At 31.8% G+C, this 25,928-nt stretch overlaps 1 protein-coding gene across 2 annotated transcripts in view; it reads left to right on the forward strand.

Moving 5' to 3' along the window:
* LOC125069564 (probable E3 ubiquitin-protein ligase RNF144A) overlaps positions 1-25,928 on the forward strand; it is a 134,536-nt gene that overhangs the window by 13,005 nt on the left and 95,603 nt on the right. Inside the window, exon 3 of one of the 2 annotated variants that reach the window (XM_047679088.1) lies at positions 9,123-9,897. In XM_047679088.1, coding sequence (XP_047535044.1) covers positions 9,163-9,897 — 735 coding nt within the window. In that variant the 5' untranslated portion in view covers positions 9,123-9,162. Of the gene's footprint in view, positions 1-9,122; positions 9,898-16,738; positions 16,943-25,928 lie in introns of those variants that run through there. The other variant, XM_047679089.1, reaches the window with a different exon arrangement.

Genomic DNA, 25,928 nt, shown 5'->3' on the forward strand with positions numbered 1-25,928 from the left:
TATATATAGCATAAATGTTATTTATTATAAATAAGTTGACATGTTTTTACTTAATAAATTTTTCTGTTACCCGCGACTCATTCCGCTTTTTTTGTTGGTGTTTGTTTAACTCATGATTTAAGTAAATGAAATGCCTCTTTATGTTTATGTTAAGTTTTATAACGATCGGTTCGGTTTAGTTGTGATGAAAAAAAAAAACACGGAAAGGAATTTTTACTTTCGCATTTTTAATATACGTATGGGTTCAAGTTACATTGCTTTCGAACGGTTTATTTTTTATTCGAATGGCATGAATATTTCTTATAAGATCATGTTCGCGTGTGTTTTTTTCATAAAGGCCTTGATTGCTATTTAAAGGCACGTTTAATAAAATACTTAATCTCCATGATGATGAAATAAGACTATCTCCATGTATTTTTAAATGTAAGGCGACGAAAATAACTATAATACGATATGTGTCGGGCCAAGCTGTAAAACAGGCTGTAGTAGCCGCGTTGCAGTTTTTCTTCGTTATTTGTTTATTTAAATATCTTGTTCTAAATATATCCTATATGTACCGCGATCAAAATAGAAAAATCAATTCTTATTGATAGTAAACGCTCAAAGGTAATACGACATTTATTTCGATAGCCTTTAATACGTTTTCCATAGAAAAATATTATAAATATATATATAAACTAATTTTATACCTGTTATCGTTTTTGTATGGAAAGCCTCTAGGCAAATAATTTTACCGACTACGTTGACACATCGGTTATAGGCTAAGTATACTTACTAATGTACTGGGTTATATCCGTCTGAAACTATAACCTATTGAAATGTTTAAGTTCTATCTAAAACAAAATATATAATATATACCTACTACTACTATAACTAATGTTATGCGAAAGTCTGTCTGTTAGTTACGCTTTCACGATTAAGCCACGGAACCGAATTAGGTATTACAAATTAGTTATAAAACATGCTTGAGTCCCAGGAGAAGGATAGATGATTTTTTTATTAATACGATCGCCGCCACAAAAAACGAGCAAAGAAAAGCAACGGCCAAACGCACGGGAATACTTATAATTCTATAAAATATAAAAAGTTTTCATACCTACGTATTGTTTTTATAACACTGTACGATGGTATACCTAAGAAGTGAGCTCATATCAACTTGATGGTTTTTAAGATGCAGAACATTTTCCGGTTACATAGCATATAATATGTTACGTATACCCAATACGGAAGATAATAAAGATTAATCAAGGTTTTCTATTACGTCGTTTCGCTGATCAGCATTATTAGCATATTACTATAACAAACAGAATGTTCTGGAACTTTCACGTGTTAGGTCCAGTCGAAAGGCACAAGGGACGAGATACGTTATGTCACGGTCGACGGTACATTGCATAGTAAATGCTTTTTTATGCTTCTTACAGGTAGACTATTTTTCTGCCTGGCTTGTTTGCCTTAAAGAAGCTGAAATATATGTAGTTATATAATGATAGTTTAAATATCACTGGAATATAATACCTAATGTTATACCTTGCTAGTTTCCTTGAAGAATATATTGGACGGTCTTGTTTGAAAAGTATTCTTTCATTTTTCAAGATCAGTGAACTCGCTTTAATGCATAGATTATTGATATTAAATCTAGAAAGTAAGACACACTTTATACTGTAAATAGTTTCTGTCTGCAGTTCAACCGCAGAATTAGACGTTTGCATTCGATTTGAGAACACGAGATTTATCTAAATCTTAATATTTTTTATAAATTTTGATGTTATCTACAAACGAATCACAATCGATTCTCTAAGTATCGAGAATCTGTTAAAATTTGATCTCAATATCAGTTGAATTTTATTTATATTCCAGACGGATTCTTATTGGTACATTATTCATATTCACTTGTTTGTAAGCAAACATGGTGCTTGTTTAAGTTTAATTTACCTTATTCCGTAAAAAATAAAAAATAAATCTGTAGTTTTTATTAAAAAGTTAAATTCGATAATAAGGTTTTAATATAATAAAAAACGGGTTGATTTTAATTTTTTTTAATTACAAAACGAATAATATTATCATACGTCGCTTACTATAAAACTGGTTCAATTTATTTTAATAAAGATAAAATATAAATATATAGACGAAAAGGATAAACGATTCACTTAAATGTATTAGGAAAGGTTTATACGTGTTTTTAATGGCAGGAAATTAAATACCGTTTGAATAAATGCTTTTAAATAATTATACGAGTAGGTACATAGACTTCGAAATTTAAATTTATAAATACATGTATGCGATGTATAATATAAATATATATATTTTTAAAAAGCGAACTATTTTTTTTTTAATTTATTTTGCCTGGCGTCTCGACAAAGTTGTACCGATGCTGTCTTTAGAATATTATAATTAATGTAAATGTTTTTTTTTTTTATCTCACAATTTTATTTTGTGCTATGGTTTATTGCAAGTCCGTCTTGGTAGGTACAATCCACTCATTATATATTCTAACGTCTAACAACAACACTTAGTATTTATGTGTTCCGGTTTTCGAGTGAGTGAGCCAGTGTAACTACAGGTGAATTGACATTGCATTTTAGTTCCCAAGGCTTATTAGCCATGTAACAAATCAAATCAATATAATGTTGCCATAATTTTAATTTATACATTCTTTTGTTTTTTTTTGGTCAGTGTGCCACAGATTCTACCACTGAAACCAACTTCGTATGTAAGTTATATGTATTGTTCAATGTAAAAGTGAACTGTAAGGTTCTTTATGAGTAATAAAATCTTTCGCTTCGTTCTAAGGGCTCAACCGCCTACCATGAATCGTTATGGAAAACTTTTGAAATGGCGTTATTTGTATCATCTCTTCGTGTGTCGATTGTAAAGCGCTGAAAACTAAGTAAGTTAAATCTAAGTTACTATTATTTATAAAGATAACTTTGTAGCCGAATTTATGTTCCGCGCGGTTTCAACCGACTTAAATAACGTTTATTCATTGTCTGATTTATCTGTTATGTCATATTGATTGACATTTACAGTTTCTGTTCCGCTCCTTTGTAACGTTCTGTCAAGAAATATGGCCCATAACCTACCGCAATAAAAATACTATTGTTAGAATCTGTGATTATTTCGTTGTTATTAACAATATTTCTTATGGCACTAGTGTATGTGGTCACCATTTGCCATATACACTAGTGCTATAAGAAATATTAACCATTCCTTGCATGCTATCAACTTCCTTATGCCACTAGACTGGCTCACTCACCCTTCAAACCGTAACGCAAAAATACCAAGTACTAGATTTTAAATTAACATGGTTATTTTTATCGCTATAAGTATTTGAAACGGGATATTTACCATGTTTTTGTTGAAATATCAAGCTCGACCAAATAAAAATGTTCCGTTTCAAACACTTATAGTTATGGCCCAGTGGTAAGAACGCGTGCATCTTAACCGATGATTTCGGGTTCAAACCCAGGCAGGCACCACTGAATTTTCATGTGCTTAATTTGTGTTTATAATTCGTCGTGCTCGGCGGTGTAGGAAAACATCGTGAGGAAACCTGCATGTGTCTAATTTCAACGAAATTCTGCCACATATGTATTCCACCAACCCGCATTGGAGCAGCGTGGTGGAATATGGTCCAAACCTTCTCCTCAAGGGAGAGGAAATTGAGTGGCCAGCAGTGGGAAATTTACAGGCTGCTAATGTAATGCTAATGTATAGATAAATTATAAAGACGAATCGAATCACGTGCTTACCGTGAAAAAACAACGAATCCCGTTTACTATCTTCTGGGTCATATCGGCACGACATATATGTATAGTTATTATGACTGTGGTTTGTATGTAAATGAAGATTCATTCTTTACTCCTAACAGTGACAGGCTCTTACAAATTTCGAATATTATAAACTACGTGTATGGAGATATATGTAGTAATAAGTAATATACAACGGAAATTGAATTTTGAATATAGAATGGATACACATATTTTTTTATCTTTATTCCTTCTTCCATTCAAATGGGCTGTAAATATATATATATATTTTTAATTATTTTGTACGGATTATTTATAGCATTTATTAAATGCGTATTATTATAAACTTCATTATGAAATTCAACTTCATGTTGAAAACAAATCTGGGATTAAAAATGTAACGTTAGCAGAATAATGCGTGCAAGTAGATAAGGAAAATAAAATATTTTTTAACTTTCAAGGTCATCTTGCTCGGCGATTGGAATTTCAAAATTGCTCTACCATTTATTAATTTAAATCAGGGATGCATCGATAGGCCTTTTTGCCGATACGATACCGATACTCTTAGAAAAATATCGGCGATACCGAAACCGATACCGATACACTTATCGAATTTAAATAAAGGTAAAATAAATGTAAGTTGACGTGTTGATTGATTGTTTTTATTTAAAAAAATATATTAAAATAAAACGTTACAGACTTGGAATGTGAATATTGGTAATTAAGCTCAGAAAATAAGGTTTATTAATAAGAGTTAGTAAATAAAAAAACATATACAAATTTTAGTGTAAAAAAACAAAGTATTATCTCGTTTGCAACGAAAATGACAAATTTAAATGAGATAATACAACAAAACAAGAGGCGCGTTTACACTACTTTTTTTAAAACATGTAATTTGAACAGTATCGTTGTATCGGCCAGAAAAGTATCGCCGATACCGATATATCGGAAAACCTGCTGTATCGCCGATATATCGGTATCGGTATCGGTATCGGTATCGGATGCTTCCCTAATTTAAATCAACAATTTAGTTTTGTTTAAAAAATGTAAATAAAATCTCTTAAAAATCAAACAGCCGCTGCATGGTTCGCGAAAGTTACAATAAGAGTAATTTGTAAGCAATTTATTTTTGTCTTTTTCAAACCGTATCCAAAAAACTTCAGCACGCCAATGCTAATAATAGACTGCGGTACAATTAGGTAGGCGTTCATACGATAATATTATATTTACGACATCACGTTAAAACGTTAGCGAATTAACAAAGAAAACATTTTTCTTTTGTAAATTTTGCACCAGTACTATGTTGATAATGTCTGCCAATCTTTGACTACGGTCATTTTCTTATTTCTGTATTTTATTAAATAATTTATCTGAATCTCCAACAGTTGTACTAAACATGACATATACTCTATTCCAACCATAACAGGACATGTAAACAACATTTGACAGCTAATAGACGCGATGTCATTGGTCGAGAGCTTGATTAATCTTTGATATACACTATGGATATGCGAAAAAATGGCGTTTTGAACGTACGAAACGAAGGAAATTATTATCTGAATTTTGGTAGAAATAATTAGAGTAGAAATAAGTGTAGTGGTGTTGTACTATAAATAAAGATATTTTAATCATAAACTCTTAGTAGTACACAATATAGCTGAGTTATTAGCAAATCGCATGAAATACGTAAATCTAAGGTTTGTTTATCTTTTTTCCTACTTCCATTGGAATAGGCTAAATATCCAACACATGCCTAACACCTACTTATACTAAATATGTACTAGCAATCTTAGGAGAACATTTATATTTCACAGTGCCTAAAATTTGTATAAAGAGCATTTTAATAATTAGTGTAACATTAATTTTTATAGTTTTTTATATAATATATGTTGACGTCTATTAGCTAAAATAACAGAGGTCATAAAATTAATATAAAATACTATATAAAAAAATACAAAAGTAAACACTAACACTTACTTAGTGGTACAAACTGTTGAACTTATTGCTTGCTAAATAATTTGAATTGATACCTTCTACTGATTAAGTGATGAGTTAATTTGATTGATTGAATGATCTAATCTAATTTAGTCAATTGATAATGAATTTTTGCCTTTCGCTGATCGGGTTACGTGTCAAATTGATTTGTAAGGATTAGTCGCTTCGATAACGTATCAAATAAATGGATTAACATAGATGAGTTTTCTAGAATCAAAATTAATTAGAAATTATTTACCCTAGGTATAAATATATGTGTATATGCTTGTTGACTTCCAGGCAAGATACATAACGTACATATATAATTGTATTTAATATGACTGTATTTTTAGATGTTGAAAAAGAGTAACTATTGAGTTTATTGCCGGTTCTTCTCGGTAGAATCTACATTCCGAACCGGTGGTAGATTTACTTAAAATAGTTTGTTAAATGACGATTCAAAGGTGCTTGTAAAAGCCTACTCGAATAAAGTATATTTTGATTTTGTCTATACTAATATTTTAAATACGAAAGTAACTTTGCTGTCCATTACGTTTTCAAGTGCAAACAAAAATTTGGTTCGAAGCCCAAGAACCCCAAGACCTGACATAGGCTAGTGTTTTTTTAATTCATCCGTTAGGGGGTAAAATCGCCGATAAATATAATTGTATGCCATTATGCAAAATGAAACGATAAATTTCCTGTTTTTGTTTGCGGTATTAAAGGACCGCGTTGTTATGTCGTGAATTTCAATTAAATTTCCTTAATTCATGAATCCGAAAATGATAGTCATAATTAAATACTTAAATATACATATTTAAAGCTGACGTTACAAATTATTAATTATTTATACAAGATTATTTTAATGGTTAATGATCATTGTTTATTTTACAGGATGTATAATGATAAATGTATATGATTCTTATTTTTAAAAGATCTAAACACGGCTAACTACTGGTTTCTCGACCGTTCGTCTATGTATAGTTTACGTTTCGATTGGGTGGTACCTTTAAATATATTTTATATTGTGCAAATGTAACATTTCAAAAGTGCTTGCCTATAAACCTATTCGAATGAACTATCTATATATATAAAAACATGTCCTGACTGACTGATTCATCATCGCCGAGCGTAAACTATTTAGGTTAGGGCCATGAAAACTGGTGAGTGGGATCGTTTTATGGATTAGACACCCACTAAGGAAGGAATTTTGGAAATTATACCCATAAGGGGGTGAGATAGGTGTTGAAAGTTTGTATGAAAGTCTGTAATTTTTAAGTTAGAAACATGTAACTTTTCTGTATATTCTACCCTAGGGTTTTTTAACAACAGCTAGATTTTTATATAACAAAAACACAATTTGTACGTTCGATTTTAATAAAAATGACGATTTGACTTTATAGACGAAATACTCGTCTGACGTCATCATTAATGTAACGTATGTTACACATACACACGTACGCGAATGTGAAATAAAGCAGATGTCGTCTGTTTTTTTTTTAATACAAAGATTTCGTTTCGTCTTGCGGTTGATGACGAGTGTTGGGAGTATTTTTGAATCCATCTGTAGATTTTCATCATACTCTTCGTAATGAAAAATCCTAATTTTGTTTACATTAGTAATCGCAAGTAATTGTTGCATTTGATACTTGGTATTTGAACCATTTGGTACGTGGCTTATCTATAGTTTTGAATAAAGTACCTACACCTTATTTTGGTTGTACGCATTCGGTCGAGGAAGTCGTCTATTGGTTTTAAAATAATGATCACCTGTTAATAATGATCATGATATATTTTTTTTATATGGTAACTCTATATTTGAGTATACTTACTTTTAGTAAAATAAACCTGATAACTGTATTGTTATTAGAAGACTGACTTGTTTACTATTATAACGTCACTAAGTTAAGACTCTTTAGGATCATTATAGATATATAATCAGGATTAACTTGTTAATCGCGGAATGCTGACATAACATTAGTTCCTATTGTTGGTTTGCCCTTGCACGCTAAGAAATGGTTAATCTTTACTTACAAAATCGTTTGTCCAAACTGATGGTTGTACGTTTTTAGTCTACTGGTCAACTGAGTTGAGTGACAAATCAATTTAAGTTGAATGAAATGGGCAAATTCCATAGTAACTTCGAAATCGAAACGGACGTCTACGATATTATAGATTGCTATTTTAAAAGGGGCTTGTGACCGTTTTCCTACCTTAATGTAATTAAAAAAGGCAAAGTGAACAATAGTTTTTTTTTTAATATATAAAGTTGTTCAATGCTAAATGTTTTGCTGTTTAAAAGACAAAACTTTGACGGTACGCTTTGACGGTTGTTTTTACTGTGAGCTATGGACCGTGAAATTAATCCTCAAACAACGAAGTATTTTAGTATGATCATGATACAAAGAACGTAATTAAAATTCTTAAGAACTTAAGCGTATAAGACCTAGCTCGTTAATAATACGGTTGTTGTGATTCGAATGACTTGATTTATCCGTGATTCATATTTCTAATAATTGTTTTGTATTGAAAACAATTACCTGTTACCCAGTGGCCGGAACATGTGAGTTTTTAGTGAAGATTACGAGTTGAAATCCGGACAAGTCTCACTGAATTTTCACGAGCTTGTTGTATATTTATCTCGTGGTTTGCGATGGAGGAAAACATATCAGAAATTTTACCATTTGTGTGTACCTTGGTGGAATCTCAAACCTGCTCAATGGGGCCTTAGCCCACCTGTGGTTCATTTAACGGCTGTTACTTACTGTACTTTTGTAACTGCAAATTTGTTGCGCTCTATTTTTTTGAAATCAAAATAAAATATCAAAATAGTATATGTATTATTATCCGCTCTCTCAATCGTAATCTTTATTTAGACAAGGAATTCGTCCAACCTTGTTTCGTTTATGCGTGCCCGAATGAACAAACAAACTTTCGTATTTATCACAATAAATATATTATTATTATTAATAATATAAATATGGGTGACGAAACACGTCTTGTTTACTATTGCTATCGTGTTTGTTAATTAACATTTTATTAACTGTGTATTCACTCATTGTAAATAATGTTGTGACATATTTAGTCGGACAGATAAAGCACATTTCTCTATATACATATGGATCTGTACTGGAATATGTTCTCAAGTTGGTAGATAGCGGTTAATAAAATAATTCAATGTAATAAAGCGCTTTCCGCTTTAAAAAATAATGTACAAATGCAGCTTTATTTGTAAGCGGCTAGGAAATTCGCTTTGGTTTAATAAATTTTGTCATATGTTATTTTTCTAAATTAGATAAGCTGTAAGACAAGCGGGTTTACTGAAACTTAAGACTAGTATCTGTTTTGGAGTTTTTGTTACGTCTTTATTAAAATAATAATTGTTTTGTTTTCTTGTTTCAGGCTAGTTCTGATCAGCGGCAGTGTTACATCGCCGCCAACCATGTTGCGACCAGAATCGCCTCTCGCTGATCACCGCAGCCTGCTGCCGCGGCGGCTGCTGCCGGTTAAAGCTCAAATCGCTCCAGCCGATAAGAAAAAGAACCGTAGATCTCTCGAACTAAACCCTCCGTCCAACGATCATGCACCATACGACTATCCAAAACTACTTATTTCCAAAACAACCGACTCTCTCAACACGGAATGTCCACGAAAACTTATCAATAAACAAGATTCATCGGACAGCTTGAAAAGAGCGCTCCTGTCTAAAGATGATAAGAAGTTCCCTGCTAAGGAATCGGACAAAAAAGCGGTCGTGAAACAGGATTCCAGTGAAAGCTTAAAAAAATCATTGTTGTGCCGACAAGACTCGAATGATAGTACAAAAAGAAGAGACTCCGATCCCAAATGGATGCAAAGACAGGAAGAGAGTAAAAAGAGTTTGGAAGTCAAACGTGGTGGGGATAAAAAGGGCTTACTGGAGACTGACATAGATGAGCCCTGTAAGAGGATATACGAGAGGAGAACAGGGTGCGCCAGGCCCACTTTGCCCCCTGTCGCTGAGAAGGGGGTCTCGCCAAAATCTCCCAATGGGAGTCCCCAAACCCCAGGAGTTGCGGCTGTAGCCGAAGGAGTGGTTCGATGGGGAAGCGGTCTCTTATCCCCGAAAGAGGAACCGAGGTTAAGGCCTGCTAGAAGCTGGTATGGCTACGGGACGCTTCCAACAGACAGTGATAAGGTAATTAAACATAATCTATAATATATATATTAATAAATTAGGAGACGATTTTTGTACTAACTCAAAAATTACTAAACGAATATACATAAAACTTATACCAGAATGTGTGATCGCACATAAAGCCTTTTAGTTATGAGACATGGCAGACGCTTGCCCGTTGGTTTTACCTGTGTTATAATATATATATATATATATATATACATATAATTAATTAAGGGCCATTTTGTTCCATCTGAAGTTACTCATAACATTTCGCAGAAGAATTCAATACGTGTTCCACTAATTCTTTATAAAACATCAAATTAATTATTTAGATAAACTTGTGTAATAGAATTATTCTTTCATACAACAGAAACAAGATACTGAATTTTCTTTTTAATCTAAATATTTTCAAAGTTGTAATTTATTTATAATAAAATAAATATTAAAAACATTAAGGAGCTCATTAAGAATAGACGTCGTTACGTTATCAGATTTTAATTTATAAAAATATCAGTATTTTACTAATTACATATAGTTAATTCGTTATTACATTTGAATTAAATATTTTGTTTATTACTTGATATGTTTGTTTTGTATTATTATTTTATACAAATTATAGACAAACATTCGTTAACATATACAAATGTTTGGAATATATTATATTTATTTCAAAATGTCTGCTTCGGTGTTGAATTAATTCATCATTACATAGTATAAAACAAAGTCGCTTACCGCTGTCTGTCCCTATGTATGCTTAGATCTTTAAAATTACGCAACGGATCTTGATGCGGTTTTTTTTTTAATAGATAGATTTATTCAAGAGGAAGGTTTATATGTATAATACATGCACAATGTAGTAGAGAAATACTGATAATTTTAGAGGTTTCTGAAGGGATGTCGTAAATAAACACACCTTTTGCGCTTATATTGCAAACGCGGGCCGAATAAACCCTACGAGATAAATCGACCTTTAAAACGGTCTTCAAAAAAGTCGTCAATGGTATAAGTCTATCTCTTAGGGATAACTCACAACAACCATTTTTAATCCTTCACTTTTACGAGAAATAATGGCTTATTTTCGAAGCGATTTTAATAAAAATACAGAGTTAATACTTATGTTATATATACATATATCATTAAGTACCTTAAATACATTATGCATTTAATGTATATCAATATACAGATATATGTAATTTCAAACGTTGTAAGACTTTCTGTAGTATATTTAGTATCAGCATTGCATCCGTGCGAAGCCGGGGCGGACGCTCGTTTAATAATAAATGCCAAAGTGTATTGGACTATGTCTGTTGGCATTTTATGTTATTGTGGCATAAAATAATGTTTCGCGTTCGTAATTGTATTATTGGTATGTCCGGGTATCATCAGACGAGGAAAGACCGGATATAACAGTGATCAAAATATCAATTACATTTCGATTTGATCCATAATAGCTGAGGTTAAACAGATAAAATAAAAATCCTTCAACCACGACTTAAAATAATTATCACAATAGATTCTGTTTTAAAAAGCATATTATCATGCGGTTTTATCCCAACATTCTCTTAGAGTATATTATTATACACCTAATATATAAATGGGTCAATATTCAGCAAAAAGCTGCTTTAATGATTTTTATCAATTAATACTCTTATTATTTATACATGACTGATCATCAGCAGGGCCTTTAAAATGTCCAAATTGAAAATTTGGAAATGTACTTTATGGCGGGCATGACAATGGCGGAGAACAAGAAATAAAGATACGTTGTATTTGTTCGGTACACTGTTATTTAATTTCCCAGTACAAATACCCAAAATATAGTACGGTTTGGTTGATTACATTGGATTGAGAGCCAATAGGTTTGAATGTGTCTGCCTCGTGCGACGGTGATAAGTTGAATGAATCACTTCTCAGCACGTTTTACGACACAATACCCCATTCGAGACTACCGGCTCTCAACATAACTATTCCATTACAAATAAACAATTTGCTATCACAAAAATCATAATTATTATCAAACTGGATACAAACAACACGAACGCCATTAAAAATGAGCAAAATATGATTGATTAATACTTAAGCTCCCTCTGAAATTATCAACGCACCGTCATACATATTAAATGATTAATAATTATTGATGATAATTATGTACCAGAAGAGACTGAAAATTCCTCGATGAATTTATTTTTGATAAGTCGTTTTTGTTATTTAGAAGAACTTGTGAGCAGTATTTTTATTAATGACATTAAATTGTGCAAAAGAAAAATATTTAAGTGTTGACACATGTTTCTCGCAAAACCTTGACAATTATTTTGTAATAGCGCGAAAATGTGTTTATAATCTACACCATGACTTCATCGTACATAGAATGGTTATAAAAAGTAAACAAAATGTAACTGTTGAGAATATTTTTTAATGACTGGCTATATCAACTGATTTGCTCATAAATATTCCAGTCTTCAATACCAGATCGGGCAAGTTTTTTATCATCCCGTGACTAGGAATTGGCGTGGCTCTGCTTTGCCTTGGAGAGCATGCATGCATGCATGAGCATGATATCATTGGTCCTGATCATCATTATTATTATAATAATTTAAGTAAAAGATAACATCTTTATAAACCTAAAGCATAAATCCAAAAATTCTTTCTTTTATCAACTTGCAATGGAAAATCGCGATGGAATTGGATCCAAACTTTCTACTTTAGAGGTAATGAGGCCTTTGTAGTAAATTACGAGAGTAATATGTACTAATAATATTTTATTGTAATCGAAATCTAAAAATAATAGTCACGTATAATTTAGATTATCAAAAAATTACGATTTATCAAAGTTTTTTCTAGACCAATAGTCTCATTTCAATTTCCAATCAAAATTTCAATCACTGGGTGATTGAGTCTAATAACATTTTCAATCAAGCTTCGATGATATTTCTGGGCTTCTCGAAACCCTTGAGAATATTTGTGAATAATTATATAAGAATAACTATTTAAAAATATTGCTTTATTTATTTTATTTTATCATTGGTCTAGCTTCTATTCTGAGTGTTTTGTCAACAGTTTTAGTGCTTCTCAAATTCTAAATGTCGAGGAACTCTAAATCTTTTTAGTATAAATACGGTCACATTATTTCTATTTCGTTAGAATCTTTCGGAAATCTTCGTATTCACAATCCATATGCAACCCGAGAAATCTATATCCTAAAATCTAATTTAAACGAAGATTATTCTATACGGGGTTGACTGGAAATGTACTTTTAAAAATTATCGAGTTGAAACAACTAACGCATGGACAATTTGCCGATAAAAGCACCTCATAAGCGAATTATTAGTAGTCTATGTGCGTATCACGATAAAAGCAAAGGCTGCTCTTGCTAGTCTAAACGACTACTTGTCGACATGCTATTATCGTGCATTGAATATATGTAAAACGTTGACGTAAACAATAAAATTGAAACTAAACTACTTGTTTAAAATCAATACATAGTTTAGTACTTAGTTTAGTAATTTGAATAAGTACTATAATATTGTTGGTAACGTATGGTTACAACTTCGTAGAATGATATTAAGTTTTCCTCGGTATTCAAAAGCGATAACAAATGAATTGGCATTCGACACCCACGACACATGTGGAGCAACTGTTCACATAATGAATAACAATTTAGTTCTGTAACTCTATTCTAGAACAAGAGTATATTATTAAAGGCAAACAAAGACGAAATTTTAATGATTTAATGGTTTGATTTCTTACCGGTTTTGATTTTGTGTATTAACTCGTGAAATGAGTAGATAAGATAATTAATAAGTCACTTTTAAAATCTCTTGCTTCTATTCAAAGTAGGTGTTCCACAGGGGTCAATTTTAGATCATTTTCTATAATTAATATAAATCGATGAACATGTAAATTACATTGATAATTAATTTAAAACTAGCTAATCGTAAATATTTAAATTCGATCAAAGAAATTATGTCAATGTAAATAACGAATTATCACAAGTAGGTACGGAAATGATAATTACATAATTAGTCTTAGTTGCTAAAAACACCCAAAATAAAAAAGAAACGAAGCGTGCAATATTTCGCTTTCCTAATGTATTCAAATAAAACTTTCAACTTTAATTTTAATATTATTATTCATAGGATTCGCATATTTTCATAATTTTTAACGTCTCATACAATAAATACATTTAAAGTGTATGTATAGCCTATTCCAATTTAAGTAGGAAAATGCGATTTACTAATAACTCAGCTATATTGTGTTCTAGGATTTTATGATTTATATATCCTTATTTATAATACATTACACTTAACTACTTATTTCCACTTTAATTTTACTTCCAAAATTCCGATAACAGTGTCGAGGATCAAAACGCCATTTTTTCGCAAACCCATAGTGAATATCGTAGATCAATCAAGCTCTCGACCAATGACACCGCGTCAATTTGTTGTCAAATGTTGTTTATTTGGCTTTTTTCCTGTTATAGTTGACATAGAGTATATATATATTCAAATTCTTCCTGAAACGATGGACTAAGATAAAAAAATAGCAATCCAAATCTGGGAGAAGCTCGTACACCGCAGTGTCGTTATTTATATGTTTATACGATCCTTTAATTACGACTTTCGGAATAAAGGGTGCATCATTACAGTACACCTGACATCTGTATGACTGACTGCATCCTCGTGACGCGTTATTTCAATGACTGATTACGTTGTACAGAAGGTACAGTGTTGTTGGTACCGTAACCATAATAATCATTGCAAATTATTTTCAAAGTATTCACTATAGACGACTGAGTCTAAAGTTGCATAGAGAGAGTTTCAGACACTGTTAGAAAGGAACCATGTTATTATTAAAACTCGTTCCGGTTTTTCGAGTATTTTTAAATATCAACATTATTACTTGGTGGTAGGGCTTTGTGCAAGCCTGTCTGGGTAGGTACCACCCACTCATCAGATATTCTACCGCCAAATAACAGTACACTGTATTGTTGTGTTCCGGTTAGAAGGGTGAGTGAGCCAGTGTAATCACAGGCACAAGGGACATAACATCTTAGTTCCCAAGGTTGGTGGCGCATAGGTGATGTAAGGAATGGTTAATATTTCTCACAGCGCCTCTGTCTATGGGCGGTGGTGACCACTTACCATCAGGTGGCCCATATGCTCGACCGCCAACCAATGTCATAAAAAAAAAAAAAAAATTATAGCTAACTGGGTAGAGTTTATTTGAACGGATTAACAATTTCGCTCTTAATTATGTAATGATTTATTCTAATATACTCATAATATAATATATTAATTATAACGTTCTTGATATTGTTCTTCCTTTTTAATATGATTGTTGAGAATGGTAGTTCGACTTACTTCAAATTTAAAAAGACGCTATTGGTTAGTTATATTATACAGGCTGTTTTTATTTTTTATATTAATTTATATTTATACGATGAATTTCATTGTGGATGTTTAATTTTATTTAAGATCGATTAGACTCGGCCTTTATCGGTTTTTCTTAGTCATCAAGCATTCTTTTAAAATCACCTACAGTACAGGTACTCGATATAACCGATACGGCTTAATTATATTGGGTGTGTAATGTGTATGGTATGAATACTAATTTAATTACAATTAACCAAGGTTAATACGATACTGTAGCGCTGTACTCCTCCCACGAACTCTATGTGGGTCAGTCACCATTGTTCGCGAACAGATAAATTAACTGAGGTCACTTGCCTCGCATTTAACCCGCTTCTTACTGGTAACTCCGTTATTTGAGCTATTTCAATCACCTAAGAGTTCCTTATTGTTCGTTTATTTTGAACGAAGATCTTGCAATAAAGTGAACTGTCCAAAATCGTCACGCAAGGATAATGCGTTATGCCTCCTCTCTTTCTCTCCGTCTCTTTCTAACGGTTTAATATAACATGATTTCTATTTATTTTTGTTATTGTACGGGATTTTTAATAATATTTATTTTTCTTGTCATTTAAGTATTCTTAAACGTTATTAATTTATTTCATTGTATTTGTTAAATAAATAATATATAGCAAAAGTAAGTTCCAAATGTGTCCGTGTATCCCATAAAATATCTCCTTTTTAACTATCTTATGAAATAAAATTAAAAAGAACTTACAACTCAAGACCGATAGGGCTCTATGCATCCGTTGATCTACCGCTAAACATCAATACTGTTGATTCTTATCCGTGTTTGATAGGTGGGTAAGTACAATCTGGTACAGTCCGCAAATTTAAGGTATTGAAGTGGATCCGATTTTAGTTTTCAAATTTTGACAGTTGACGTCTGGTGTTGATTCTATGTTCCGTTTTTAAATACAGCTGTGCAAGTGCGTAACGTTTTATTTGCGTCTCTGTTATATTCACGTTACGTTACAATCGACGTGTAGCAGCACAATCAAATTAATAGTGACTTTATGAGTGTCAAATAGAAAGTTTTTTTTTTAAATATTATTTTGATTTTAAAATTAAATTAAATTGAAATGACTAAAATACGATTAAAATATTATATTTTTCTCTAATATTTATCTGCTATATTAATGACCTCTTAATACAATGAATTAATACTGTTCGTTTCATTAACGAATATCGTATAAATGTTAATGTATAATTAGAAATTGGCTTAACCTCTGTAAGTAAACCGAGGGCTAAAGTCTGCATCACAGTAAACGCTACCGACTACCAACCGTCGAGCGAGTACATCTTCTCAGATTCAGGAAGTGACTTATTCATTGAATACGGACACGGAATCGCTCCGTTCGCACTTCAATTAGCAATTCCTACTTTTTGTCTTATCAAGGAAATGACGGGAAACAACAACGACGACGACATTAAACGACGCGCATTCGACATGCGCGGACGTGTGCTTTGTCGCACGCGTTGCCACCGGCGTGTCGAGTAACTTTCGATTTTCATATGACTTATCTATTAAAGTGAAAGCGTATTAGTGTAGTGTTACGAAATAGTGAAGTGGCCAGTTTAATTTTTTTTTGTTTGTCAAATGTTTTTGTAATTCGAACTGTTTGATAATGCCGAATGACGTTCGACGTACGAGGGTGAGATGTTTACTGTGTAATAAATTAAATTAGGAATTATAAATCAGCGATATTAAAAAAATATTTTAAAGTATAAGATAGTTATTCAATACACATATAAACATATATATAAGTCGATAAACACATGTATGTGTAACTAAAATGCATCTATGATGTAAACAAATCTAAATATTTGAACAATTCGTAGTAAAATTGTGTCTGACAACTATAGCTGTTTACTAATTGAACTATGTTTTTTATAATAACACTAACTATGCACCCTGACTTGACATGCCTGTACTCGATATTTTGAAGTACTATTTCATTTATTTATAAGAAAAATATTATTATTACTCTTATGTATACTTTCCTTTAATATTTAAGAAAATTATATAATTCAAACATAATTTACGATTTTTTTTTTCACATTTTATTTTATTATACACAATCGTACAAATATTTAATTCATACGGGTTCTAGACCTATTTAATGCGGCCGTACTATAACATACAACCTATTAACTATTAAATAGCCTAACTTGTGATAAAATCCAGCCTCGTAAGTAGACTAGTAAAGCATTACTATGAAGCAATAAAGGACGTAGTGATTATGATTATTTTCTAGATTCTTTTATCAAATGTCAAACGAGAACAAATAACAAGGTTAGATAATAACATATACGAATATCTGATTTTATCGAAAACTACAAACTTAAATTCGTCCTGATATGAATATATTTGAATAGAAATGACAAGCGACACGTGGATTGAAATAATCTCAGAATAAAAACAAGTTACATCGTACATGTATGTGTATAAAAATGTTTATTTATGAATACTATTCCATTAATAGAAATTTACATCACATTCTAAGACTCTTGAACGTATGATTAATTACAAAAAATAATTATACAGTGTTTATGTAATGTTTGTCTGGCTATTTTTATTCATATTCAATATATGTACTTAATTAGATTGACAAAAAAAAGAGCCGCTGAGTTTCTTTCGCCGTTTTTTCTCAGGTCAGGGTGTTTCCTTTTCCGAACCGGTGGTAGTGGTTTATTTGACTATCAATAAGTAAGTATAATGCTTCTATATTGAATAAAGGAATTTGAGTTTGAGGAATGACTTATAATTACATGTACAACTATAGAATGGTTTTAAGAATTGCATTGGTCCGGAAATTACCATCTTCTCCTAGTTAAGAAGACTAGTTGATCAAACATAGGACTGACGTTTTACACGCTTGAGGCACGGAAGTGTTATCCTATTAGCTTCCTACTCCGGATTGCTAGTGTAACTTTAAAAACCCAGTATCCGTATTACCCGATGGGGGCGTTAACTGTCTTACACGCTAACTATTAGATCAAGAATTATATTACATAACTATTGAGTAAGAATCAATGTTCTCTCAATGTAATAATTGCAGCTTAGAGCTGAACAATATGTGTGGTTTGGTTATGTTGGTAGCTGGTCGACTTGGCTCTTAATTCCTAGCTTTTTAATAAATATTAAAACCTTATTCTTACAATGAGCCTCATACCGTAGGGTCTCATGTAAAATCCCTTGCGCCTATAGCTGCACTGGTTCACTCACAAAACCACTTCCCAACTTTAGTAATATTTGTTGTTGTAGATCTTGGCAAATATCTCTTACCCAAGGAAGGATGTATTAATTGTGCAAAGCTTCGTATTATACGTTTGTTTTCTTCGCGCTCTGATGACTTCGTAGAAGTTAATTCTTTGTTGAGTGTTGTATAGATCTTAATATGTCCGAATTTGATTCATTGAACTGTTGTGTAATTTTTTTTTTAAAGTGTTTAAAATTAGCATTAGTACAAATTAATCTGCAAAATTTGAATTATATCAGCAGAGTAATATTTCGTTGTTTAAGACAAAAAACACAAGGACAGTGTATGCTACTAACTGTACCGGTGTCAATGCAAATATTTGCCCTTTGGTGTCTACAAGACAAGTGGCCACGTTTCGGAAATTTGAGTTATTTGCGAAAATGAAACAAATATTATAAGCGTTTTGCTTAATTTATGTATAAAGGCTGTCTGCCTACATTAAGTGAAGTACAGTCAAAATAATTATCAAAATTTTACGAATACAGCTTTGAATTATTGATACTCGATATCGATACCGTCTGTCCGCTACTTTTTCACGGCCAAGCCACTGAACCGAGTTCAATGAAACTTGGGTATGAAGCAAGTTTGAATTTCAAGGAAGTCATAGGCTACTTCTTTCTGCCTAACATCTGACACCCAACTCTCTAAAACGCGAGTGAAGCCTCAGGCGACGCCTAAAAACGAAAATAAAGAATACTTTGTTTACAGACAGTTTGTTTCTCTGAACATGATAGTTGGAGAATCCGAGTCCATGAATACAAGTCCGATTCGACTATTATTTTTGCTTTGAAAGACTGTCTATTAAAAAACGATACAGAATCTTATATAATATTATAAATGTGAAAGTAAGTTTGTTTGTAACGCTTTTATATCTTAACTAACACAATCGGTCATCACGAAGTTTTCTATACAAGTTGGCATGCATACAGAAAAGATCATAGAGTACCTAACACTTGCTCCCACAAACAAGCGGGAGAAGCCGCTGACGAAATGAGTAGGTATACTAAAAATTACACATTACGACCCACGAGGGCGGGTCAGTAACATTAAGCGCGTGTTACGCTGTGCGGAGTTCTTAAACCAGTTTGATGCGTTAATTGATTCCAATTTTAAAATTAAACAAAAACGAAGTTGAAATAAAAACATTAGTTATAAAAGGGTCAAGGATACTTGTAAAATTTCCATGAACATCAGGGGTTATCAACCAATGTTGAAGTAATTAGGATGAAATAATTCCATTCGTATGTCCTCCATTGAATTAAATGTAAATAAACATTAATGTTTTATTGTTTTTTCATACGGACAATTTATTTCGGTAATGTTACATTGGACGGAGATAAAGAGGATTAGATAAATCTTAATAGTAAAGTTTATCAAATAAATCAAATTTAATTAGCTATAATGGTTTTTTATAAAACAAAGTATTACATTTTTTAATTCGATTCGATAATACGTACTATTGTTTTCTTTATCTTGTACCTACCAATTGTGATGACGTCACATTTTTTATCTCCTACTATAAATCGAACATACCAGACGACATTGTATGTTTAACGTGGATATTTCGTTTGACCGCATAGATGTGACTTGAGTGAGATCTGTATGAATGTATTAGTTAGAAAACTAGTTTTAATTTATGTAAAAACAAGCTACACGTCCCGGCTTCACGCGGTTACAATAAGGTATAAGAACATCAAAAGAAAAAATCTTGTTTTTTTCCACCTAGGAAAGTTGAAATTCTCGGCTTTTCTCTACTGTAATTAATATACGTGTCTATACATACAACCTTCGACCTGAAATACGCTGCGTAGTTTAAGAGATCTAAGCGTACAGACAGAGACTTTGTTTTATACTATTTAGAGATTAGCTACATTTAAATTAATTGTTCTCTGCCACTGAACCCTAAAAAGAAAGCAGCGCGCCGGTAATTCATAATTATATCTTTAAATATATTCCTTTTTAACACGACAAGAGAATACTTTATTGTTAGTCTGTTTTAATAGAATGACTTAAAATTTGAATATGTATATTTTAGAAAGGTGGACAGGCAAATATACGACTTAGTGTAAGTGTAAGTTACATTCGCCCATAGACACTTCTTACTTTGTAAATGCACCTCCAAAAGTAGGTATTTTTGTTGGGCACTATATTAAAAAATGAGTGCATGTTACCTAGTCAGTACAAATTTATATCATAAGTCGATCAATGATGATGATCTCCTCTTTAAAACTATCTATTTAAAAAACCAACAAGAGATCACAGCAGAGTTTTCACGTATCACTTTTGCTTCCAGACAGGCACTGGTTTCGAATATATTAACCACTCTACAGTGTAGAGATGCCGACAGGCACGAGTTTGAAGTTTTTGTTCGGTACTATAATCGGTTTATCACCGGATATTACATTTTTGTATGCCTCCTACCGTAAGCGGTAGATATATGGATATACCTTCTTATTTTTTTCGCTGGTACAGCATGTGACGTGTTTCGGGGTATGTTGGACTCGCCGGTACTCAAGATGCTTAGCGCGCCATAGTATATCGGAATACCCATCAATAAACCAGCGGTACCTTCTCCGTCTCCTCGGCGATGACACGGGATCGCTTTCGCTTTTTACCTTTATGTGGATATAACCCTGTCTTAAGCAGAATAAGCCGCCGGGTGCAAGCAAAAGAGATTTCATTGGTCCAAATCTTTACGATGATCCATTTGTCTGTTAGTGTACTACAGCAACTACAAAAAAATGTCAAACAAAATATAAATCGATTTATAATGTATGTCTTTTGTGTCAACAACTGATAATTTGCACTCTTGCTATTGGTCGGCGATAAGACGTGACGTATACGTGTATTTAAAATGTATTTCAAACGCTTATAAAGATTTTACAACGGATTAAGTTAGCGTTTTCTTTTATTTGTAAAGCGGACTGACTAATGCACCACTTGATAGTAAGTACCACCGGCATCACCCCTTTAGATACGCTGTAAAAAATATTAACCATTCCCTACCTTCATTACATTCCTGTAATTGCAATGATTCACTCAAACCCGTAACATAATACTAAGTAGTGTTGTGTTATTGGGTAAAAAAATGTAGAAATGATTCACTAATCACCCAAAAAGGAGATGATCAATAATGGCCATTGGTCATTCCACTTAACCTGGCATTTGTCTAGTCTAACTGACTATGTATATAAATTTCTATAATAAGGCTTTTTTTTTAATATAAAATTATTCCATACACAATACAGTTCATATTAAAATTTTCTGTTCTTTTTTAAAATATAAATTTGCAAATGTATATTTAAAATGTGTTGCTAAAAACCTCCGTTATTCTTAAATTAATTATGTATTTGGTTGAATAATGAAAAACTTGTTTTCTCACGATATCACAAAAAACTTAAGTAGGAAGATTACCTGAATCGTCTAAGATAATAACTATTCATGTAAAAAAAAAATTGTCGGTAGTCATCATACAAGAAAAGAAATGTCCATTCTAATGCCGCTTTCTTGTCTCCTAATGAACTACAGTTCTCAAGAAATTGAATACAATTGTATTCATGAATTCATCAAATTAGGCACCATTCAAAGTTTGAATAAAATTCTTCTTCATTCATTGTTTGTTAATTAATAAATAATCAAATAAATGAAATGTAAATTTATTAACTACTCGATATGCGCACGCATCGAAATTCCGTCGCGAGTATCCGCTCTTTAATAATCGGAATTCTCCATTAGGAGTCTTCCCAAAAGCCTACAATAATATTATGAAAAGTATCAGTTTAAAATGAAGGGTTTTTGTAAATCTGGTCATTATTGATCAATAAACTGATAATTTATTATTAAGTTAATAAATAAAGTCGTAAATCTTTCTACATAATAAACAATGATAGATCAAACTCGACTTTTTCTTCACTTTGGGTTCACAACATACTACATATTACAACCCAATCACCAGAAATTTTCTAAACTATAACGAACGGTTAACGATAATCTATCACCCGCCATTTTTACATCTAAATTGCACAGGTGTAAAAAATCCTATGTTTATTTTAAAAGTATTATTTTTTTATTTAGTCTAACTATATACTTACTGTCGGTAATTGTGTATTATTATAATCTAGTTTTGTTTTTGTATATATTTATTTTATTGTCTGAATTAGTTATGTAAGCTATATAAATGAATAAATAAACGATTAAATTAATGGATGTGTACGAATTTTGAGTTTAAAATATTCTGAACATGTTTTATAGCCGACCGACCGATGAATTCGCTCACGTCAGCGCTTAAATAAATAATACAATGAGTACATAAAGATTACTGTCTCGGTGCACGCGTACCGTCGTTTAAATATTTTATAACAATAAAGACACGATGGTACAGTCGTCTTCAGAAATGAATTTAATTTCATCTATCTTAAATATTGTTAAATATATATATATATATATATATATATATATATATATATATATATATATATATATATATATATATATATATATATTTAACAAGTTCAGCCTAAATTAAACTTTGGTAGTAGTGATACATGTATAGCAGATTTGCGTCTCATACATCCAAATTTCGCGACGATGTATTTTCTTTATTACTAAACTGAGCCCTTGGGCTTCCAAGATTCGGCAGTGTTTTTTTTGTTATATATTACAGGTGGCGGACGAACCACTTGATGGTAAGTGGTTTCCACCACTCATAGACAATGGCGCTGTTAGAAATGTTAACCATTCCTTATGCGCCACCAACCTTGGGAACTAAGATGTTATGACCTTTGTGTCTGTAGTTACACTAGCTTATTCACCCCTCGAAGCGAAACACAACAATACTGAGTACTGCTATTTGACGGTATAATATCTGACTAGTGGGTAGTACCACGATGTAAAGCTAATACTATTATTTCGAAAAAATAGACTGCCCCCACTCACATCACCTAACGGGACCGCAATCCAGCATGACAGATATCAGTTCAGATCATTGATCGAACGCAGATCCAACAGCCTTGCATGCTTTAATTAATTCAATATAACTGTACAATTTACATTGCGTCTGAGTGTGAAATTACGCAACGTAACCCTACCGGTTTTAGAGAGCTTTTCAACAAATTTTATATGATTTTTCCTCAGGGCCACTTTAATGTTATGACCTTATCGTGTTGCTCACCAAGCGTGACAAATACATTTATAAGTAATAACTACCGTTACTAATTTTGATTCTAAATGGATACTTTTACTTTACACTACATAGTAAATGTATTTGGTTATTTAAACAATATTGATAAAATTAGTTTTGTTAATCAAAATGTTACGTCCCTTGTGTTTATTGACTCTTTAACCCCCCAAATTCGATCACGCCAATCAACTGTTTCGATAGAATATCTGTTGACTGGGTGTGGGTTGAATCTGGGTCACATTAACGGACTAAACAAAGCTTTTCGAGTAATGAAGTTATTACACCCAACTTCCACGCGAACTGAGTAATACCAACCTTAGAAAATAATCGGGGTCTTGTTTTGACAGTTTCCGTTGTCATTATATTTGTGTTTTTTTACGACGACTGTACGATTGTTATCACGTGGTCGTAACTTCACGTGCTCAAACGATTGTTTGAGTTTTCAATTTAATTTTGTATTACAATAATTGGTACGGTATTCTGATTCTGATTTATCTAAATATGAAATCAATATCGATTTTTTTAATCGTTTATTTCGTGTTTCCGTATCTCTGAATACGTGGTCTCCGCGCTATTGTTGTATCTTTTTCTATTATGAGGATTTACGTTATTCTGTTGCGCCAGAAATCATATTCAATTTCATCGTTTTAGTCGTTTCAATATATCAAAGTAGGTATGTACAACTATTCGAATATATTTATCCTTGAATTAAATAAATGTAACATTCATTTATAACAAAAGACAATTCTATATTTGTGACATCGCTTAACGAGAAAATAATATAAGAGTACATTTATATCTTCGGTTGACTGAAGATCTTAGAAATGTCGCCGGCAGAACAGCTTGTCTCATATAAACCATAATAAGGTTTCATTGTTAATTGAAAACGTATTTATAAAATGGAATTCATATTACTAATAATAAATGAACTCGCAATCAAATAAACCGATATTTTTTCTTATATATATAAAAATAGCTGTTTCTGATCGAGATTGATAGCGCAATATGTATTTTTCGTGGTTTTTATAAGCCCTATGTATGTGTAAGGCTTATGTATATGTAAGTAGTATTTTCTAGTATTCTAAATTAATTATATTCCTATCTTTAATATTTGCTGGAATTATAGTTTATTACTTACTCTATATATATACATAAGTAGCTCTTTAGTCGGTCTAGGACGACGACGAGGACGAATATTAATGATACGAGACAATAGTATAAAACATTATTCAATTCAGGATTGCAATAATTTTAAGCAATGTTAAAATTTCATTTTATTTTATTTATTTATTTATTTAATATACATTTTTTATATTGACGACGATGTAACAAAAACCCCATTGGATTTATCCGTACATCGGAATTCGTTGTCATCACTTAGACTAAAAACTATACAATAATTATAACATAAATATAAAAGAAACAAAAAATCAACGAAAGGCAGGTACATAGTAAATGTTAAAAATTAGTTGTTTGTGTTTTTTTTTTCCATAAAACAGCGATAAGTAAATTGTCGCTGTGACTATTCATTAACCAGCTTAGAGCAACATCGTTTAGTGTAGCGTATACAGGTGTTCCATGTATTAGTATTATCATTATATTGCATTGTCGACGGCAACATATAAAAGTTTACATCAATATATGTTTGAATTGGTATATGATGTTCAAATTATATAATATATACGTACATTTATATACTAGATTGCAATGTATTTTTTATGTTATATGGTAACCCAGTATTGCGGATACCCTCAATTTACTTCGGTCACGGCACACTATCTGTGTAATCTAGCCCCAATTTCAACGTCCTAAGTGATGAGTTTTCAAACAGCTATAAGAACAGTCTCTTACTTGTAAAGAGAAGATATTTTATAGACCAATACCAATTTCCGTGTTTGTAACATCAGAAATTCCGTATTTTCGCCCCTTATTTTGCCATTTTAGTTCATGTATTTCTAAAAAATAGTTATTTTACCTACAATAAAAAAAATCTGTGCAATATTTCATACAGAACAAGCGCTAACCGGATGTTTTTTTTTTAAATATATATACTATTGTATAATACTAGATGTGTCAAGTGCCGAGATGGCCCAGTGGTTAGAACGCGTGCATCTTAATCGATGATTTCGGGTTCAAACCCAGGCAGACACCACTGAATTTTCATGTGCTTAATTTGTATTTATAATTCATCTCGTGCTC

This window comes from Vanessa atalanta, chromosome 15 (assembly GCF_905147765.1).
Source record: "Vanessa atalanta chromosome 15, ilVanAtal1.2, whole genome shotgun sequence".
In the NCBI taxonomy this organism is placed as follows: domain Eukaryota; kingdom Metazoa; phylum Arthropoda; class Insecta; order Lepidoptera; family Nymphalidae; genus Vanessa; species Vanessa atalanta.